Raw genomic sequence first — 19,269 nt, 5'->3', positions numbered from 1 at the left:
ATAATGCGAATCGGATGCGCAGTAGATCCACACTTACTTCCCGTTGGTCCCCCACGGAGAAGGTGCTTGAGAATTCTTTGCTGAATTCTGAAATGAAAAGGCTCGTCAAAGTCATCAGGTTTGCGGCGGTGTGCATTTTACCAGTCGGCGACGCTAAACAAACAGGCACAAAGCGCAAACTGACATCGGTATTAGTTTCCTTTTTATCTACAGCGTGAGTTGACATCTCATGCAGATAATTGATGCAGGCAATGAGTATACAGACTGAGAAAATGAATGGCTTTTAATAACTGAGGATGAAATATTAATGAGTAAACATTACCCAAAGAGATATAAATTAGATTTAGGGAAACAAAGCTGCCTTACGGGTCTTGCACTGTATTTATTTATTCGGCACCTGCATGCGCAACCCAAAGCAGTCTTGCGGGTGCGGGGAGACAAAATGGGTACCTTAAAATATTCCATTAGAGAACGGGAATACTTCATCGCATGGTCCTTCTTCAGTCTGAACATTCTCAGGTACAGGAGTGATAAACATCTATAGCTGCATAAAACATGGACAACAGTTGTGAGAATATAATTAAACATATCGGGAGCCAAGGAAAACACTTTTTTTGAAGTTCACAAAGTGAAAAAAGCTATTCAAGTGTGTTTTTTTAAGCATTCCGTGTTTATCTTTGCGACACGTGTGACGACATCCAATCCTTTTCCCTTATGGTGACGGGGAGGAGCTATGCAAATCAGCTACTGTACAGACTTGGGCCAACCTAATACACAGGTTGAAGGTTCTTCCCCATACTGTTGTACTCATTTTCTTAAAATGAGTACAATATGCAGAAATGTTCTTCTGAAGTTATTGCAAATGCCCTTTCCCATCAGAAATCAGAGAGCTGCCAAAACGACAAACCCTCCGGCTCTCAGAAACGGTCCTTTCCTTATGTTACATTGTTTCATTTCAATATGTTTGCTGCTGCCAGTAAAGGTCATTTTGAGAGCATGGTGGTGTGTGCTATGCTACCTTGCTTACAAAATGCTGATAGAGCTAACGGGTGAGATATTTATATATTTATATATATATTTATTGAGAGTTTATATGAACTAAAATACTGTAGGCCACAGATTTGTCTACAGAAATGAAGGCTCATACAACAATAAAATGTGCACTTTCGTTGTAATTAAAAGCACATGCTCTTGTTTGAAGCCTTTTCTGAGAGATAGTTTGTGCCAGTGTTCTGAAATTCTACTGTTCTCATGTCTGCGTTTGGTGATTGCCTGATTTCTATGTAAATAAGATTCCACACGACCCTACAACAATTATTACCCATAACGATAAGAATTAGCTAAAATTAAAATACATTATGTATGCATAGACACGGCACACTGAGCAACATAGGCTTCTATACCTAAACCATTAAATGAACACGACATCTATAATTGAGGCTTACTCTCACTCTGTGTTTTTTTACTTAGCTAAAATAGTGGGCTGCACGAATCTTTGGCAGGATAAATTTCCATCCCAGAAATGTTTCTCAAAAAAGGGTTTCAGACATGCCCTGTAAGCAAACATGCAACCATAATAAACAGCCAGAAATAACTGGGACACGCAGGCCTGATAGGCAGCGCATTCATTTCTCCCTCGCTGAAAAAGAATATGAGTTTAGATCGCTGCTTGGAGAGCGTAATTAGTTATTCCCTAATAGCTGCATGAAATACAAGATTAACGATCCCTGTATGGTGATTAAGTCATTCAACTGTGTTTTAAAAGCTCTCTTCAAGATGCACGTGATGATGTTGTGTGACATCTGGACAGAGATTTCAGAGCAGCTTATTTTCATTTTAAACAAAGTGAAGGATCTGGACGCAAATGTTGTTTTTAAAATACACTGGATTTCCTGAAGACGTATCCCCACACACGTAGGTCAGAACTTACAGGATACAGTCACACAAGGCCCTGAGTCCCACACACTAAATAGAGAAACTACCCTGCATGTTGTATAGGGAATTGGGGAATTTGTGTAAGTCTTCTGTTAGTACCAGCTCATAATGGGGGAGGGGGGTCAGAGAGGAGAAACCGGGCCAGTTTGAACCCGAGCAACAGACTTACCACAAAACTGCTAGTTTCTTCTCAGCCACAGTGGCCGAATGACTGGTGAAGTTCTTTAACCGCAACGCGTACCTTTCGGAAAAACAAAAACAAATCTTAACGCGGCGTGAACACGACTGCAATCCCCGGGAGCGAGCGGCTGCACATCAAACGATTAAGCGCCAGGGAATGCGTGACAGCTGCAGCCTCTCCATAAACTTCTCGCGGCTCGGCTCGGCTCAGCTTGAGCTTCCTGCCATTATCGTGCATAATACATTTTTCATTAAAATATTTCAATCACCGGCACGCGGATCTCCACGGGGCGACGATTCGCCGGAGAAGTCCATCCGTTTTAATTTACATTGACATTATTACGGCGAGGGCTCCTAATCCCTTCGCTTCTGCATGCCGCTGATCGTTATGTGACGCCTCCCCCCCCCTCCCCCCCCCCCCCCCCCCCCCCCCGCCCGTTTTTTAATCACGGTGGGTCGGCGTATCGGGCTGGGCGAGAGCGGGAGGCGGGGCGGATATTAACCTGATGAGCTCCACCGTCTCCGAGTACATGGTGTACGGCGACTTGGCCTCTAATGGGTCCCGTTCCATGGCGTTGCCGCACTCGATGAACGAGAGCGCGCCGTCGGTGTAGTTAACGGCCTTGCCGAACTTCTCCAGCTGTCCAGGTGAGAGAACAGACAGAAAGGCAATTAGACGCGTCAGCCTGAGATTAAAATGGGCATGTCGAAGAGCGCCAGACTCAATGGCGCAAAACTTAAGCATCACCTGAAGCAAAAGCATAGAAGAAGAAGAGGGTTAAGTGAAGGGTCGCACATACATTTTTCCCCTTGTATTAATCCTGAAGGCAATTACAGGGCAATTGATTTGCCCCTTTCCTCATTCACCCCTATCAGTCCAAACCCATAAGAAAGAAAAAAAAAAAAGGCATTATCACATTACTCAACCCTCGCCACCAAACACACATCCTTGTTGGCGCGGGGCGGTAAAATTGATTTGCGGGCCGCTCTCCTCTGAGATCAACACTCTCGCGGGTCCTACGCCTCCGAAGTAAAGCTTTCTTTTTTTTTTAATTTTTTTTTTTTTTTTACAAGGCCTGGCTGATGGAAGATTCAATACGTGTCTTCGCACTGATTGCAGTCGTGTACCGTTACACGGACAATCAGTTCGCCTCGCTCTGTATTCATGGCCCGCTTTCTTCCCAAGTCTAGATTTATGGTCATATGATGTAACTTTCAATAAAGGACAATGTCTGGAAACATAATTGCCGGAATCCAATTATTGGTATAAAGTATAAATCAAGTGTGGCGCTCGGCGCTGAGGGTACTGAAGAGGCGTGTGAGCGCTTCTCCTGCACTCCTTCATAACGCCTCTCTCCCACAAGACACGGGGAGCTCTGCCTGGGAGTGCCTCCCAAAACGAATGGCCTTTCTCAGCTCGCATTTGCCTTTTTCTTGTTATTTTAACAATCAAATCAATTGCCTGCATTTAATATTTCAAAGAGGTTCTTCTGAGATTTTGAGTTCTGCAAATTCAGACCACCGAAAATCATTAGGTTGCACACAGTCTCTGCAGAACAGCTGAGAGAAGATAAAAATTGTGTAGAAAAAAAAGTGTAGAAATTCCATTAAATGTGATATGAAGATACAGGCTGTTCAGTTAGAAATGTTATAAATGTTATAAATACAGAATGTTCAGTAAATCATAAACTGCTAACCTTGGCAGCTAAAAAAACAAAAGATAAACATGACTAAATTTACCAGTGCATCTGCTTTGTGCTTCAATTTCTTGGCTTCCAGCATGTAGTAGTCTGCATTGTGAAGTCTGTTTATGAGGGAGAAATAAACATATTTTAGTTTGATTCAAACAAACATAAACATAATATATTACTCTCTTATAATACCGTTAATCTTTAAGCAATCTGGACAGTGATGCTATCAAGGCTAGTGCCCAATAACTAAACAACTGTACATCAGAATACAGCTGCCAACAGCTGAAAACATTTCTGACCTTTACAACTGGTTTATGTACATTCAATCAGAGATGTTGCACAATAAATAAAGGATACTGCCAGAGTTCAATTATGTAAAATACCTGTCATAATTAAATGCACACATAACCTCTTCAATTAGACAAACGTGTGTTAAATACTTGAACTAATAGCTTATTTTCTTGTATTTAAGAGGTTCATCACTACAAAATTAACTTGATTAGCATCCTATCTGTAATTCACAGTCAGCGATACCATTATGAATACTGCGAGACCTATACTCAAAAACATACGTGTCATCAAATGTCAGCTTTGGCCGCCTGTGTTCCGAGCAGTCCAGCGATGTCGACAATGAACTTGGCCACAGGTCTGTGTCACTTTGACTGCTGCCGTGGAAACTTCCGGAAGGTTTGCTGTAAGCATCTTCATCCTGTGGGAAAAAGCAAACAATATGCTAATTGTGTTCAGCATCTCTGAAAAATTAATCTGCAACATTTCCACTAGGCTAAGTTTCTTGCTTGTCTTTTCTTGAGCTTCGATAGATTAAAAGAGGATTATTCCACACATGGGACACATTCACATGTCTTTAGTGCTGTTCTGAATTTTCTCCAAAAGGTAATTAGTTTAGTAAACAGACAGGAAATTATGCTAAATGACTGAATCAAGACACCATCTGAAAGAACAGACCAGGCTTCCAACCCTTCTTCCTAGCCAAAGGTGTATGTTGACTTGAGAACAATACATTGAATCCATACCTGAAACATTACACCGATAAGGTGTTTAGGAATTATGATCAATGTGTTTTTAAAAATAAATCTGCAAATGAACAAAACACACGAAAATGAAACAGAAATCACTTTCAGAAATAAGTCTTGTGGTAGTTTGTTCAAAATACATTTCCTTCATCCTTTGTGAAGTCTGAATGGGAGTTGTCTTTGGGTTTCGAGTGAAAACCCAAGCCAAATGTAAACAGCAGTTTAAATCTCATAACCTTTTGATTTGAACCAAGAGACAAACTGCCCTCAACATTTTAATTATAAAGTTTCCGCTTGCGGATGGAAAGATTCTTTCAGATTCAGTGTCGCCAAGCTATAGTTAAACAGTGATTAAACTGTACTTCAGATTTTCCCCATTCAGTTCTAGCCAGTTCCAGCATTCTGTTTTTGCTTACATTTACAGCCTTGGAAAGTGTGACCGATTTGCTGTCTAGTTTGCGGTGTTTGTACGAGGACGAGGACGAGGAAGATGAAGAACATGGGGGAAACGAGCAGCTGGGGGGTAGGGTGCTGGTAGAATTGGCGCCACCCTCTTGGCTGAAAGTGCTGCCTTCACTGTTTCTGTGCTGGTGTGTGGTTTCACTGGAGAGAGGAGACAGCGGGGGTGGAAGGAGCTTCTCCTCTCTCTTCCTTGGCTGTTTCCTCAATATGCTGCTAAGAGAAAAACAGCCATCAATAGTATCTAAATGATTTAGGAACTCACATGCACATATTCCAGACGTCTGAAAGATATTTTAAATAGAGTATGTTTTCCAAATGCTGGTACTCAGTAAAGTTCAGTAAGTACAGTACAACAGAGTCACAAGCATAATGTTACGTTTCCCTATTAAGAGACCAATAGCAGTATAGTTTCTGCACAACCATCTATCACATATGCACACATACATACATACTGTACTGTTTGGTAAAACAGTGGAATGATGGCCTACTCTTATAAAGGCTGTCTATAATCTGATATATCCTCAGGCCTCCTTAACTTTGCAAAAAATGAAAGGTATTTTCACTTTGATTCCTGGGGAATGATGCTGGACTAGCTTTTCCACTGGGGGCTATAGTCATCAAGGTGTTTCTATACAACAAATACACACACACACACACACACACACAGGCATGCATGCAGGTTTGCACACACGCACACAATCACACACTCACACAATCACACACACACACACACACACACACACACACACCACTTAAGTGGCTGCACTGTGTTGAAGTATTTTGAATCAATACTGGGTTTTAAAGTCCCTGAGGCAGTGTTGGGCAAATATTCATCACTATTTTTATTTTCCCCCTATCTTCCGCACAGAATCATTCTACCCCTTATCATAACTCAAGGGATATACTACACAAGCTCTACTGTAGATAGCCTGAAGCATAAACTAACACAATACTGAGGGAAGTTAGGATTGTGTCTGCTAGGATAGCAAAAACAACTTCTGTTTTTACTGAACAGAAAACAAATGCTCAATATCAAATATCTGGGTATACTCCAAATGTATTTTTGGAGAGACAAATAAAATTTTGTGAGTCCAATTGAGTGGACATTAAGAATGTGTTTTAAGGCTATAGGAAATGCCTACCCAAAGGTCATATGGCAGGACACCCAGATGAACAATTATTGCTGTTAATCAAAGTTAAAATGGGCTACTGTTGCACACAGGTTTCAAAGCTCGCACAGGTTTCCCATACCTCTTGCTAAAGAGACTACAGAAGATAGCCACACAAATACAAGACAAAATTTTAGCCAGAGATTTGTTTCGAAACAGGATGCAATCAAATAAGTAAGTAAGTATATGAAAATAAGTTAATAAAATAATACTACAGAGACCCTCACTCCTCTTTTGAAATATTGGTTCAGTTTCTTTTCATTCTGTCGTGTCCTATCCAATTCTGCCCAGCCAATGGTGAAGTATAACAAGGCAATCTTATGACACCATATGCCACAGAAGTACAGTAGTCACTGACATGAGGAGTGACATGACACAATCCCTGTGGTCCTGGTTGTTACCTGCACCCTGACTCAATGAGAGCGCTCTATTCCAGAGAAGAACAGTCCCAGCAAGGAGCTGGCCTTGCTTCATAACAAGCACTGCCATCCTACATACTGGGAGCACTGATTGCTGTCAACGAGGTTTCCACCACAGGGTCATCGATTTCTGCCAGCATGTGCTAAGAGGGATGTTGTCTGCACAGACGTAGCAGGAAAACAGAGATGTGCAAGAGCAGGTAACACTCACTCTTTTGTGCTGGTGAGCTTGTGGGTGTGTATTGGGGATATACACGGTGGAAGCAGTGCCGTCTCCTTCTCCAGCCGCATCTTCTTGCTCCCAGCGACTGCATCACAGTTCTCAGACTGCGGAGACAAAACCGGACTTTTATGAGACTGTTCATTGCTACAGATGATCTGGTTTTCGTTTGCAGTTCTGCAGCCTGTTGGTAGAAAGGCAGTGCTGCACAGCACACAGAGAATGCCTGTCGAAGTCACATGACAACAGAGAATATGTGTCGGATCACATGACAACGGAGTATGTCGGTATGTTTGTCGAGTCAAGCACAGCACTTGCCTTGTGTTTCCTTTTGGATTTGCTGGGAGGCTTTTCTGCAGGGGCAGGGACAGGAGACTGCCGTCTGTGCTTAGCGCTCGAGTCCCGGGCTTCGGCTTTTGTGGGGGGTGGGTCTGGGGGGTCCCGCCCAGGGATCCGGGACAGAAAGCTGAGTTCAATTTTGACCCAGAGTGACTTGACCTCCTCCAAGTCCCTGAGCGGGGACAGCAGCACGCTCTGGGCAGCGGGGATGGGTGAGAAGAGGGGGTCCTCCAGCAGATCCCCAGCCCCTGGGTCGGGTATGGAAGTACTGCTGGTGCTGGTGAGGCTGCTGATGCTCAGGATGTTGCTGCTGCTGCAGTCCTTGGCTTTGAGCAGGCCACCGATGGTGGGGCCGGGGCAGAGGAGCGGGATTTTTGCCTGTTCCTCCAGGTCCGAGTGGCACTCGGACGATGAGGACTCCGTCTCGATGAACTCCTTGGACTTTGGGATGATCTTGCTCGGCCCTCGGTGCTTCTTCTTTTCTGGCGCGGGGGCCGGAACACTGGCAGGGCGGGGCTCTTTCCTCGGGGCGGTCTTACCGTTGGCACCTTTGCCCCGAACTTTGGGCAGCTCCAGGGGAGGTGGTTCCTTCTCCTTGGGGACGGAGCTGGGGATAGCGGGTTTGGGCCAGCTGGGCTCCTCCCCACCAGGCCCACGCTCAACCTTCTTGGGCTGCTTTTTGCCTGTGGTCCTTCGGGGTGGGGGCAGTTCCACCACAGGTGGGGACTTGAGCTTGGTACCCTTGCCCTCAGGGGCTTTTTGGGCTGTCCTGGGCTTCCCCTTCTCCCGGACAGGGCTGAGAAGGGCTCTTTCCTTGGTGTCGGGCTGAGATAGGGCTCCACTCGGTTTGCCCTTCTCTGGGCCATGGACCTCATCTCCCTGGCTGTCACCAGGTTGAGAGTGGCTGATCCCATGGCTCTCAGGCTGGGTGCTGATCAGAGCCTTGCTGTGGGGATTTACCTTGTTCAGCCACTTATCCAATTGCCACTTATTAGTTGATGGAGGTTCAGGCTGCAAAGAAGCAAAATACATTTACATTCCAGTGTTTAGCACATGCTCTTATCCATAGCATAAATAGCAGGATATTCATTGGCACAATTCAGCAAGTACCTTGCTCAAAGCGGCAACAGTCCTATAATTCCTATGTAATTTTGAGGTGGATAAAGCATTACTTTCACTGAGGAAAGATTTGTACTCAACTTTTTAACGTAAGCTCTGCCTAAATGTTTCAAATGTACTGCTTCCATCTGTGAAATGGCGTTGTATTCTCATGGCATATATACATTATTTACATCTTTGCATATGTTTTTCAAAGAGCTGAAATAAAAGCATGATGCATTTCTATTTGTATAGTATTTCTGTGAGTTATGTACTCATTGATAGCTGACCTGATGATAGAGGCTCTGACTGGTAGTCCCTCTCTAATCAACTTGTACACCTATGGTAACATTATGGAATTAAGTACAGTATAAGACTGCCATCAGCATACAACACCATTTCAAGGAAATGTGCAGAAAAGTTTGAATATTTTAGCCTCATCTTAACTAAAACATTGCATGTGGTTAGCTACTGGTACTCAGCAGGCAATAGCATGCAGGAATTTGTTCAACCTTGTCTTCTTCAGTCATGTCTTCTTCAGGCATCAATAAAAAAGTACTGCTGATTTTGATATAAAATGGTGGATAATAATCAGTTTTCCTCATTCATTATAAATATGTTCTCTAAAAAATGAATAAAACCAGTGAAGGTATTGACAGATGCCATAGACATCTGATCCGTTGTCACTCTTGAGCTGCTTGGATGAATTTGTGCGGGAGATGCTTTCATCACTCATATTATCCCACTGTTGCTGTGAAGCATTATGTTTTGACACAAGGATAAATCTTTCAAACTAAATTATCAATGACGGTGCTGAGTTATTTTTCAAAATGATGGCAGTTTGCTGAGCAAATAATTGTTCACCGTGGACAACCTACATAATGAAACATTTAGGCTGAGGAGTGTAAACCATGCTGTTTGACCAACATGTTGATGGAGGCTTCCAGAAAATGTGATATTTCACATTTTACTGTTTCATTTTTTAAACCATAAAACTGAATAATGGGGGCATAAACTGAAATTAAATTGAAAGAACATTAACAACATATCAGAAAAGCATAAAAATATAAAGTAATAGCAGGCCAAAACGAAGAAACATACCAATCCATTTGAAAATTTAAAGACCCACAAGCCAAGAAGAATATGTCAGACCAACAGCCAACAGTATCTCACACTAGGGGTATGGAGTGTTTATAAGGCAAAGTGTTTCTGAAACTTGAGAATCTCCAGCACACAACTATGGGGTGGATCTCAAGTTGCCAATGAACTTTTTAGGATAACACTTTGGACAGAAACATCTGCAACCATGGCAAGGCCAGGTTAAATCAGGAGAGGCTGCGCTTGTTTTTCTGTCAACCCAAAAAAATCTGTCAGGAAGTGTTCTGTTCTGGACTGTTTTCTTCCTTGAGAGAAGGTGTGAAAATGCGCCTTGAGGTGTAAAGTCCACAAATATCCACATACTCATCAACCATCAAAAGTGAATGGAACCACAATGAATTCTTAACTGACTTGTTCGAACAAATCAAGGTTTTTTGTAGTGAGTTAGCTCTACCTCTGAAGCAGCCCTGTTGGAAATGTAGTGAGTTAGCTTTACCACCAGTGTGGCCCTATGGGAGATGCAGTGAGTTAGCTCTACCTCCAGTGTGACCATATGGGAGGCGCAGTAAGTAGGTTGTACCTCTGGACTGGCTCCACGTGACGCCTCGTTGCACTCGCTGTCGCTGGAGCTGCTCTCGCTGTCCGAGTCTGACTCCGAGCTGCTCTCCGACTCGCTGGAACTGCCCGAGGCACCGCTGGAGTGACCTGGCTCGCCATTCCGAACTGTTGGCCCAGGGAGACTGCAAGCACAGAAAGAGAGGGACAGGGCAGAGAAAGTATTCATGTATTATTTGGCTTCTTGTGGTTATGGGTACTGACTTTGCTTTGGGAGTTTCTATATATTTTTCATGAACTTCAGGTTCTTCTCCCTATGACTGCATTAGCATGTAATATACTGCCTTTCCACACGTTAGCAAAGCATCAATGCGTAAAACACAGCAGCAAAAAATATATAATGTATCACAGGTGGTTCAGCACTGAATAATTTCCTATGCACCCTGCATCGATTGCCCCCCTCCATGTCTAGAGGCATCACACGTCACTCTCAGATAAACAGCTGCCATTCCTCATCTCTCATGAATGTTAATTAAAAATGAACATGGGCAATGCCCATCAGTACTTCATGCTTTACATGTTTAAATCCAGTATGGGAAAAAAGTGAAAATTGTGCAACTGATATTAAAACAGAGTGGCTGTCAAAAACAGTTGCTCACCACAAACAGAAAATATCAGCTGTACTCAGGCCATGATCACTCGGGGTATTAAAAGAGCATGCCACTACACTACATGCTAGAAATAATGTTGAGAAGAAAGTGCACCGCAACCTGGCCAACAAATCATAAAAATTTGACAAAAACAAGTGCCTCGCAACTGTCCCTGCACAAACTATATCTGATTTGAAGCTGCTCGTGAGACCACTGAAGACAGAATCTGCTGGGTGAATGGGATGAAATTCTTGTCAATAGCTGTAACAAGGCTTGGATTGAGGTGACTAAGCTTATGAATTGCTATCGCAGTGAGAATATCAGCGACAATATTGGGAAAAAACAGCAGCAAGGTATCTGAGTAGGACCCAGGGAACCTGTTGAGAGCTCTGGACTGCTGTAAACAAAACATAAGAAGGAGCTGCTCCAGATATAATGCAATAACTTACAAAAGAAGCATAAATGATTGAAACGGAAGGAAGTTCTACAATATGACGCAAATGGTTAGACTATGACTTGTTTAATGTATTGTGCTATTGTATAAGTTACAATTACAGCATCCGCTAATGTAACTATGAAACATTTTACGATTTTACCTTTAACCTATTTTTCCTCTTTAATTTGAGTCTGTTGCATAGAACACCGTACCAATGCTGTCTCGAGTATACATTTGGAAATATGACTACTGCCTGTTTCAAAACAAACATTTATTGTTTGTTTAGCATGTGTCAACCTGGCTAAAGATGTTACCCCTGCTTTCTAAACAAAGACACAGCTTGGGCAATCCATGATGAATAGCTCCAAACAGGCCAATTTTCTACCACCCCCACCTACATAGTTATTCCCCCACATGCATTCAGTGTGTCTGTCAAAGACAAGCGCAGTGCTGATTTACTGTCTCCCTCCAGAAAGGCCAGTGGCATCTATTCCAATAAAAATCTCATTCCTGTACCACTTTTGGCAATTTAGACCTTCAAATGCCTTACATGGATGTACAAGCAGCAGGCCAAGGACGAAAAAATTAAATACACCTATAAAAGTTGTGCGTGTTTATGTGGGTGCTTTGTTGTAAAAATATTGCATCTTGAATAGTGACAGGCTGGGCTAAGGGCCCACTCTCAACTATTACACTGGCTCTCTGCCAAACTGTACCACTTTTCAAATAATAAACACCCGCAGTCCCAGCTATAAAAGTCACTAAAAACATGCCCTTATTTGAGTGTTTAAGCCAATTTTGCCAATTTACACCCCTTAGCAGAGTTCTACTGCCTGCAGTATTTGTACTTTAAACTTCAAGACACAGTCAAGGAGGTTTAGGGGCAAGACTGAATCCCATATGCCAGTTTTTCGTGTGATCCAAATCAAAGATAAGGGGCAAGCAAAAACAGCTCTTGGGCATGTCTTAAATCCTTTCTTGCTTTCCTTTAAAGGCTTTCCTTACTGGAGGTGGCTGATGGCCGGCACACTTTGGGACGAGTGGTGAGAAAACATAATAAGGTCATCTTGGAACAATTGCTACCACTATCCCCTCAGCTCCACAGAGGATACCATCTCTTAACCTTAATCCATACCATGGACTCCTGGCTTCCACTGATGTCCCCCTGCAGGTCCGCTACCCACAGCCTCACTCTGCTCAACTCTGCTCCCATCTCAATTCATAACACACTGTGTTCCCGTCTTTAAGCCTGTTGTAAATGTATAACAAAGCCCCAAAGACGTATCCACTCGACTCAAAAGAAAAGGAGAAAGGAGAGATCATGTGGCACAGTATGTGGGATGGCTGAATCTCATCTCAAGCCATATATGAATCTGCCCGCGTGGCTGGGGGTTTGATCCCCCACCATGGCACTTTCTGTACTGTAAACCCATCTCTATCTGCAGCCCTCTCTGCTTTCCCTCTGTCAGAATAAAGGGAAAAAAAGGAAAGAAGGTCTCTGCTCTCTTTTTAAAATGAAAATGAACGAGATTATCTGTGGAAAGTGAACACAATTCAGGATGTAAGAGCGGTGGCACTAATCCAAAAGATGTTGGTTTCATTCCAAAAAAAGCATTGTTGCTCTACACTGAGCAAAAGACATTGAAACTTATTAAACTTCATTTAGCAAATCAATTAATTTATTCAGTAATACACCCAACTCTGTAAATGGATAATGCAAAAGGAACACTGAAATTGAATGAGCATTCAATGAGGGGAACAGCAAAACTTAAATCAGCCAAACCTTAGCAACCCTAATTAAATGGGAATGGGTTTTCAACACTGGAGACGCCAGCAGGGAATGATTCCCAATCAACAGTGACACACAGAACCCAGGGAATTCTACATCACACGACGGATTCACATGCTTGGACAAACAACACAAATTTAACATTTATATGAACAACTGAAGCGATAGTGGTATAATATCCAGTAAAACTTTTTATTATGATAGTAATACCTGAAAGTTAGTATAATAATAGCTGTCCTTTGAAAGTTTCCTGAAATGTAATCACTTGCAACTTTAAAATGAACTCTAAGCATACTAAAAAGGAAAAAACAAACCAAGTGCAAACCCCAAAAGTGTAAATGAGGGGTGTCCAATCTTATCTGAAAAGGGCCGGTGTGGGTGCAGATTTTTGTTCTAGACCAGCACTATGACACCTGATTCCACTTATCAAGATCTTGATAGAAGAAAATTATTAGTTTAAGTGATTATAAAGGTAAATCCGTGAATATCTTCAGACTACATTGTATCGGTTATTATGGGATGTCTTAAGCATCAGCAACAGTTGGAGAAATCAATTGCACTGCAACATCAACTTATATCAGTTTAAACACTCCCATCTATTCCTGTGTGGGATTAGATGGAAATGGAAATTTCTCCCACCATCTCCATCCCTTTGTGGTGGTGCTACCTAGGTGGCTGGCTAGCTAGACTAGTTGTATTACCCCTAGAGCTATAGAGCTAAAGTTTTTGTTATCGCTATTTCATTTAGTTTGTTGTGAAGCCACCATTTGCATTGCAAGCATGCCAAATTTACCCCCTGTATGTGCCCTCCCTGGATGCACAATCATAGAGGATGAGGTCGAGGGTCACGTTACAGTGTCATTTCTTCAGTTTCCTAAGAATGATGCAATTTAGAAGAAATGGGTGGCATTTTTGAAAAGCTATGGCTACACTGGCACAATCAGTGCTTGTACAGTGACCATTTCACAAAACTGGACAGCTTTCAAAAGTCTCACCAGAGATGTCTTGGCTTGGCCAGATTCCTGAAACTTGTTGCTGGGGCTGTTCCCAGCTGAGCTGGTTGAGGCTCCTCTTCTGGCACATGTATATGCGGCTGTGTTTGCATGATTGCACTCACAGCTGCAATGCGCTCTGCCATTCTCGGTAGCTGGATGAAGCCATGCTAGCTAGCTATGCACGCATGTATCATTTACTTGTGGGCGGTATGTTTTTGGAGTTGAGGGGGAAGGCGAGGTGGCGCAGGGGTCCTGACCACACCCATACAATCTTTAGGTTTTTTCAATACCAGATTTTATGTATAGCTTGAAATGTAAGTTATTATATTTATTGACGTTATATTGAATATATATTATGTGGATGCGTAGTGGATACAACTCTCTGTGACAATTTCATTTTATGTTATTTTTTCAGCCTCTTTACAGTCACTTTAATTAGTTGAATCAGGTGTTGTAGTGCTGGCTAAAACAAAAAACCTGCACATACAGGCCCTTTCTGGATAAGACTGGACACCCCTGCTGTAAACAAACACATAACATTATTTAGTTACTGACCCCATAAATATTCAATATCTAATAATGAGGCTATTATCCAGGGCTTGGAGCCTGGAAGAAAATGGAAAACATTAGAAAGAAAAGTCCCCTGTCTCGTACCAACAGCATTTGGCAAGACATTTGAAAAAGGGAGCAGGAAAAAGAAAAGCAGAAACAAGAGAAGGGAGGCGTACTCCTGAGGGAACCTCGGGGGTCAGAGCCAAAGATTGGGACGCCCGGGGCCGGCCATGTTGACAGCTCCGGCGGCACGCTCTCATCGATTTCTGATCTCTCTTTCTATTTACACAGATACCGTAATCCCAGATCAATGGCCCAGAGAGATACAGACAAGCGTCTGGATCAATGGGGCGAGCGGCGAAGAAGCACGCTGGTGTTTTTGAGGTGGGGAAAGAGGGGAGGGGGAGGGGTGGTAGAAAAAAGAAACAGAATTTGTCAAAAGCATTATGGGCTCTACTTTCTGGAGTTTGGAGAAGCATCTCGCTCAAGCGCTGAAGTACTCATTGAAGGATCGCTGCTCGAGGATCACGGAAAGCAGTGGCAGACTGAACAGGTGGACAGGGGCGATGCCAGGGATTCTGGGCCTTGTGAAAAGACCCCCACCACCCTAGGCCACCCCATCCCTGCACCATTACTGCACTATTTTTTGATGGCCCCTGTCTGTGAGGGCCCTTGAAATCATCCTAAGTTTCCCCCCCGACACGTTGCCCCAGAAGGCGGAGCACAGCAATTTCTCTCTGACTCTGAATGAAGGTCCTTCAGCTCCTTCTCCGTATTTGTTGTTCCTGATGATTTAAACATCTAATGCTGGCAAAGACCCACCGCACCACCCTTAGCAGGTTAAATTAACATTCTGTTATCCTCCAGGCAATAATATCCAAGGGCAGACCTGTCATTTCACTCTCCAATAAAGTTTAATCCTTAATTATGGATGAATAAATTCTGCTGCGGTCTGAGGAAGGCGAAATCCACACCGCACTCTGGAGACCGTGTTTGATTTTCATTCCAACACCAGCGTTGCCCGTGTCTGATACTCATTTCCTCGCTCAGCAGTGCCATTGCAATATTAACAGCCAGAGCCCTCGTTGTAAACTCCTGTTTTAATAAAGCGCGCATTATCATTTTCACAAGGAGACTGAATCACCCTCAAAAAATCTTGAGGGCAGGAATCAAGTGACGCTCAATCATGTACTAGCGACGGGGGGTACTGTGTGTACACATGTCTGCGGGAGAGAGAGGGAGAGAGGCGGAGGGAGGGAGGGGGGGGGGCAGAGCGGAGGGAGGGTGCTGTCCATAATTCATCCGTCCTCACTCAGCCCCTCTGCGTTATTAAATGAGCTTCAATGCACCGCGAGCTCTATTATTTTTATACATCTCTCCGAGGACAACTCGCCGCAGATTTCCAAAATGATAATGCACTCTGCCTCCCGCCCGAGAATTGATTAAATCCCATAATCTATTAAACGCCAAAGTCCTCACTCCGAAAACGTGTAGCGTCGACTGTTGCGGCCCCTCCCTAATGTCGTAAAGAGCCCCTCGGTGGACCCGCGGCTCGGCTGCGGCCTCGGGGAAAACCGCGCGCCTCGGAATTATGGCCGTCACGTTTAAGGAAAAACCAATTACGGTAAGCAGAATTCCCTTGATCGATTGTTTGACTTCAACGGCGTCCTAATTCACTTAGAGGCCCCGGCCTGCCGCGGGACTGGCGCGGGCGCATGATGAATTAGCTTCTGCGCCGCTGGCCGCGGAAGTCTGCCTCCTGACAGGGCCCTCTGCACTTTTATTTTTCTTGGACCAGAAACAGCACGGGAGATTTAAAAGGCCATCAGCAAATAAATAAATAGATCAATGAATAAATAAATAAATAAATAAACAAATAGATAGGTGTTCTGAACTATAAAATGAAAACTTTGCTACAGACGGCGTAGCTGCTTGGTATTTATAATGTTCTAAAGTCTGTGGTGAAGCCTCCTCCACGTATGCTCTCTACTCTCTTTGTCAGATTTTTACCTGTTCCTGTTTCCTTAGCTCCGCAGCTGCTGTGCTACAAACCGAGAACTGGGAAAAAAAATAATTAAATTCTGGGCGCACAACAAAACAACAACCTTATTTAGAATTCAACAGACATCCACAAACATCTGCAAGCCTTTGTGTTCTTAGCTTCAGGATTCAACAGACATACAAAAAAAGAAAGAAATCTGCAGGCAAAAACTTAACTGCATGATAAATGTATATAGACTTTTGCACTGAAATTGTAATATATATATTTCATATTTTGGCACATAAGATTGGGAGTTGCAACGAAATGTGAAAATACAACACCACTGATAATGCAACAGTGTCCATAAAATGTTTTGATTTGATATTCTAAAGATTCTACTGCAGCTTGAGAACAGCATATTGCCAAATGCGACCAAGTTTTAGAGACATCATTCATAGTGGGGCGGCCATGTTTCCAGTAGATACAGTAACTGCAACAATTAAGCACATTTCAAAATGACATAAAATTCCGATGAAAGTCTGAAACGGTCATGCGAAAGTCAAGCTCGTGCGCCGTGGAATGCCCTAACATTGTTCCAGTGTTTTCCCCAGCAGTGCTCCACGACTCAGAGGGGGTCCCCCTGTCAGGTTGCATTATTTTTCTACTGCTGTGTGACGTCCAGCGTTTGACTGAGCACGAGGGTCCACGCCTCTATCCAACACCGAACTGGTAACCTTGGCAAAGTGAGAAAAGCACGGAAACCGGACCCGCGGTACACTCCCCACACGCTGCATGTGTGAAAGTGTGCAGGTGTGATGATTGCATTAACGTCCAAGCTGCTCAGTGGCGTTTTCTTGACATAATATGAGTAAGTTGCTGGGGCTGAAGACTATGCTGGCAAAGTCTGCCACAAAGTGACAGGTAATGAGATCACAACTGGGGCCCTGGGCTGTCGCTTGAAAAAAAAATGGCGGGACACAAACAGCCTTTTTTCTCAAAGCACCCTGAGACACTCTGCCAATGTTAACAGTGCAAACCAGTCATTAATAATGTAAAGATGGGCAGAGGGTGTGTCTGAACACGGAATAGGTAAAACACTCCCCCAGAATTATTATTAGTAACTTGTGAAGTCAGAAAATGTTTGTGCACACAGATGTATTTACACATGTCAAATGGAATAAATGTTTTACTTTTACGATGCGTAAACAAGGTTCCCTGTTTGACTAATAGATTATTTTTTTAAAGATTCTGATAGGCAGATTTTGGCCAGGTTGCATTCATGATGATGACCTATGCTATTTACACAGAAAGGCCAGGTATCCATTAGGCACTCCATTTCCTGAAATGGGGATACGGGAGGGGCATCTCGCAGCTGGAGGAGCTACACCCAGCGTCTGGTACTACGCCCTTCCCTGCCCACCCTGCTGGCAGTGAGTAACTGTTGAGCCACAGGGTGCCCAGACCAGATCACCACCCACACACTGTGTACAGTAAGCAGTTCAGCGGCTTGAAGAATATAATCAAGCAGTGTCTTGCACATCATTCCTTGTAGGTGGACTACGTCAGGAGGGCAGGAGTACACATATCTGAGACCTCAGACATATATTTGTATGTGTATTTGTATATATATTTCACTTGGAAATGCGTGAGTCTGTATCTACTAAAGCTAATAACCGATTATTCACAATGCTGATTCTAAACTGCTTTATTCCCCCTTTAGCCTAATTTAAATCAGGGACACAATAATCAAATCTGGACATGAAAAATAAAAACAATGATTTAATTTAGGAAAACAACAGTAAATGTAATAATTTGTTAAATTCTAATAACAGAAATTACGGGAAGGGTATAAAATATAAAAAGGTTTGGATGGCAAAAGGCAATGCAGTTTGCTCAAAAGGCAGATCTAAAGGCTCCTACAGTACCGCACTGTCTCTGAGTAATGGGCTGAGCCTGCTAATTTATGCCAAAGTGCATAAGCACTGGGAGAGATCACAGCCTAAGGAGCCCTCACTTTGGGCCCTGTTTTTGGACACCAGCATTCATAACAGCTGCAACTCTCCTTCATAAACAACCTCAGCACAAACACAAGGCTCAGACTAGGAGCCAAAATACTCACTAATGAGGACTTGAGGAAGGAAGGGAATAATTTGCATGCAAATAACTAGAAGTTTTCCTTTTCTTAAAACTCCGTGCCAGATTTTTTTTTTCTGTCGAGTTTGTGCACATAAAGTCTGTGAGTTTGCTAAATCATAGGTTTATATTTGTACTGTATGTAATAAATAGTGAACTGTATAAAATCATATATAGCTTATTTCAATGCTGCGAAGTAGTTAAAAATGTCTTCCTTTCACACAATAAAACCATTCTGTTAATCTTGCCTATTGAATTCGTTGATGTTATTCATATCTTTCCCCCCTAACACTGTATGTTTTATAGAACAGAACAGCTTTGTATGAATGAGATGCAGAACATTTACTGCAGGGATAATTTTGACTTGGCCAGAAAATTGCCCACAGTTTGTGTCACAGGAGGCTTGGAAATATTCCATCACAGAAAATGCCACTTCATTATTCCAGCCCAATGACACAGAGTCAGTGAAAGGCTTAGAGGCTGGTTTAACTCTGATGACATTAATCGCTGAAATGTTTTAGCGTTTTTAAACT

General features: G+C 43.0%; 1 protein-coding gene across 4 annotated transcripts in view; it reads right to left on the bottom strand.

The window, feature by feature from the left end:
- Positions 1-19,269, bottom strand: part of LOC135263031 (AF4/FMR2 family member 2-like) — a 166,841-nt gene that overhangs the window by 10,323 nt on the left and 137,249 nt on the right. For 2 of the 4 annotated variants that reach the window (XM_064350577.1, XM_064350579.1), the window contains 10 exons: positions 10,226-10,385; positions 7,429-8,460; positions 7,102-7,217; positions 5,257-5,515; positions 4,379-4,515; positions 3,856-3,919; positions 2,619-2,755; positions 2,105-2,176; positions 451-544; positions 38-87 (listed from right to left, as the gene is read on the bottom strand). In XM_064350577.1, coding sequence (XP_064206647.1) covers positions 38-87; positions 451-544; positions 2,105-2,176; positions 2,619-2,755; positions 3,856-3,919; positions 4,379-4,515; positions 5,257-5,515; positions 7,102-7,217; positions 7,429-8,460; positions 10,226-10,385 — 2,121 coding nt within the window. The remainder of the gene's footprint in view (positions 1-37; positions 88-450; positions 545-2,104; positions 2,177-2,618; positions 2,756-3,855; positions 3,920-4,378; positions 4,516-5,256; positions 5,516-7,101; positions 7,218-7,428; positions 8,461-10,225; positions 10,386-19,269) is intronic. The other 2 variants (XM_064350578.1, XM_064350580.1) reach the window with 1 other exon arrangement.

This window comes from Anguilla rostrata, chromosome 9 (assembly GCF_018555375.3).
Source record: "Anguilla rostrata isolate EN2019 chromosome 9, ASM1855537v3, whole genome shotgun sequence".
NCBI lineage: Eukaryota > Metazoa > Chordata > Actinopteri > Anguilliformes > Anguillidae > Anguilla > Anguilla rostrata.
The sequence above is the reverse complement of the archived record's forward strand: the minus strand, read 5'-3'. Positions and strand labels throughout refer to the sequence as shown.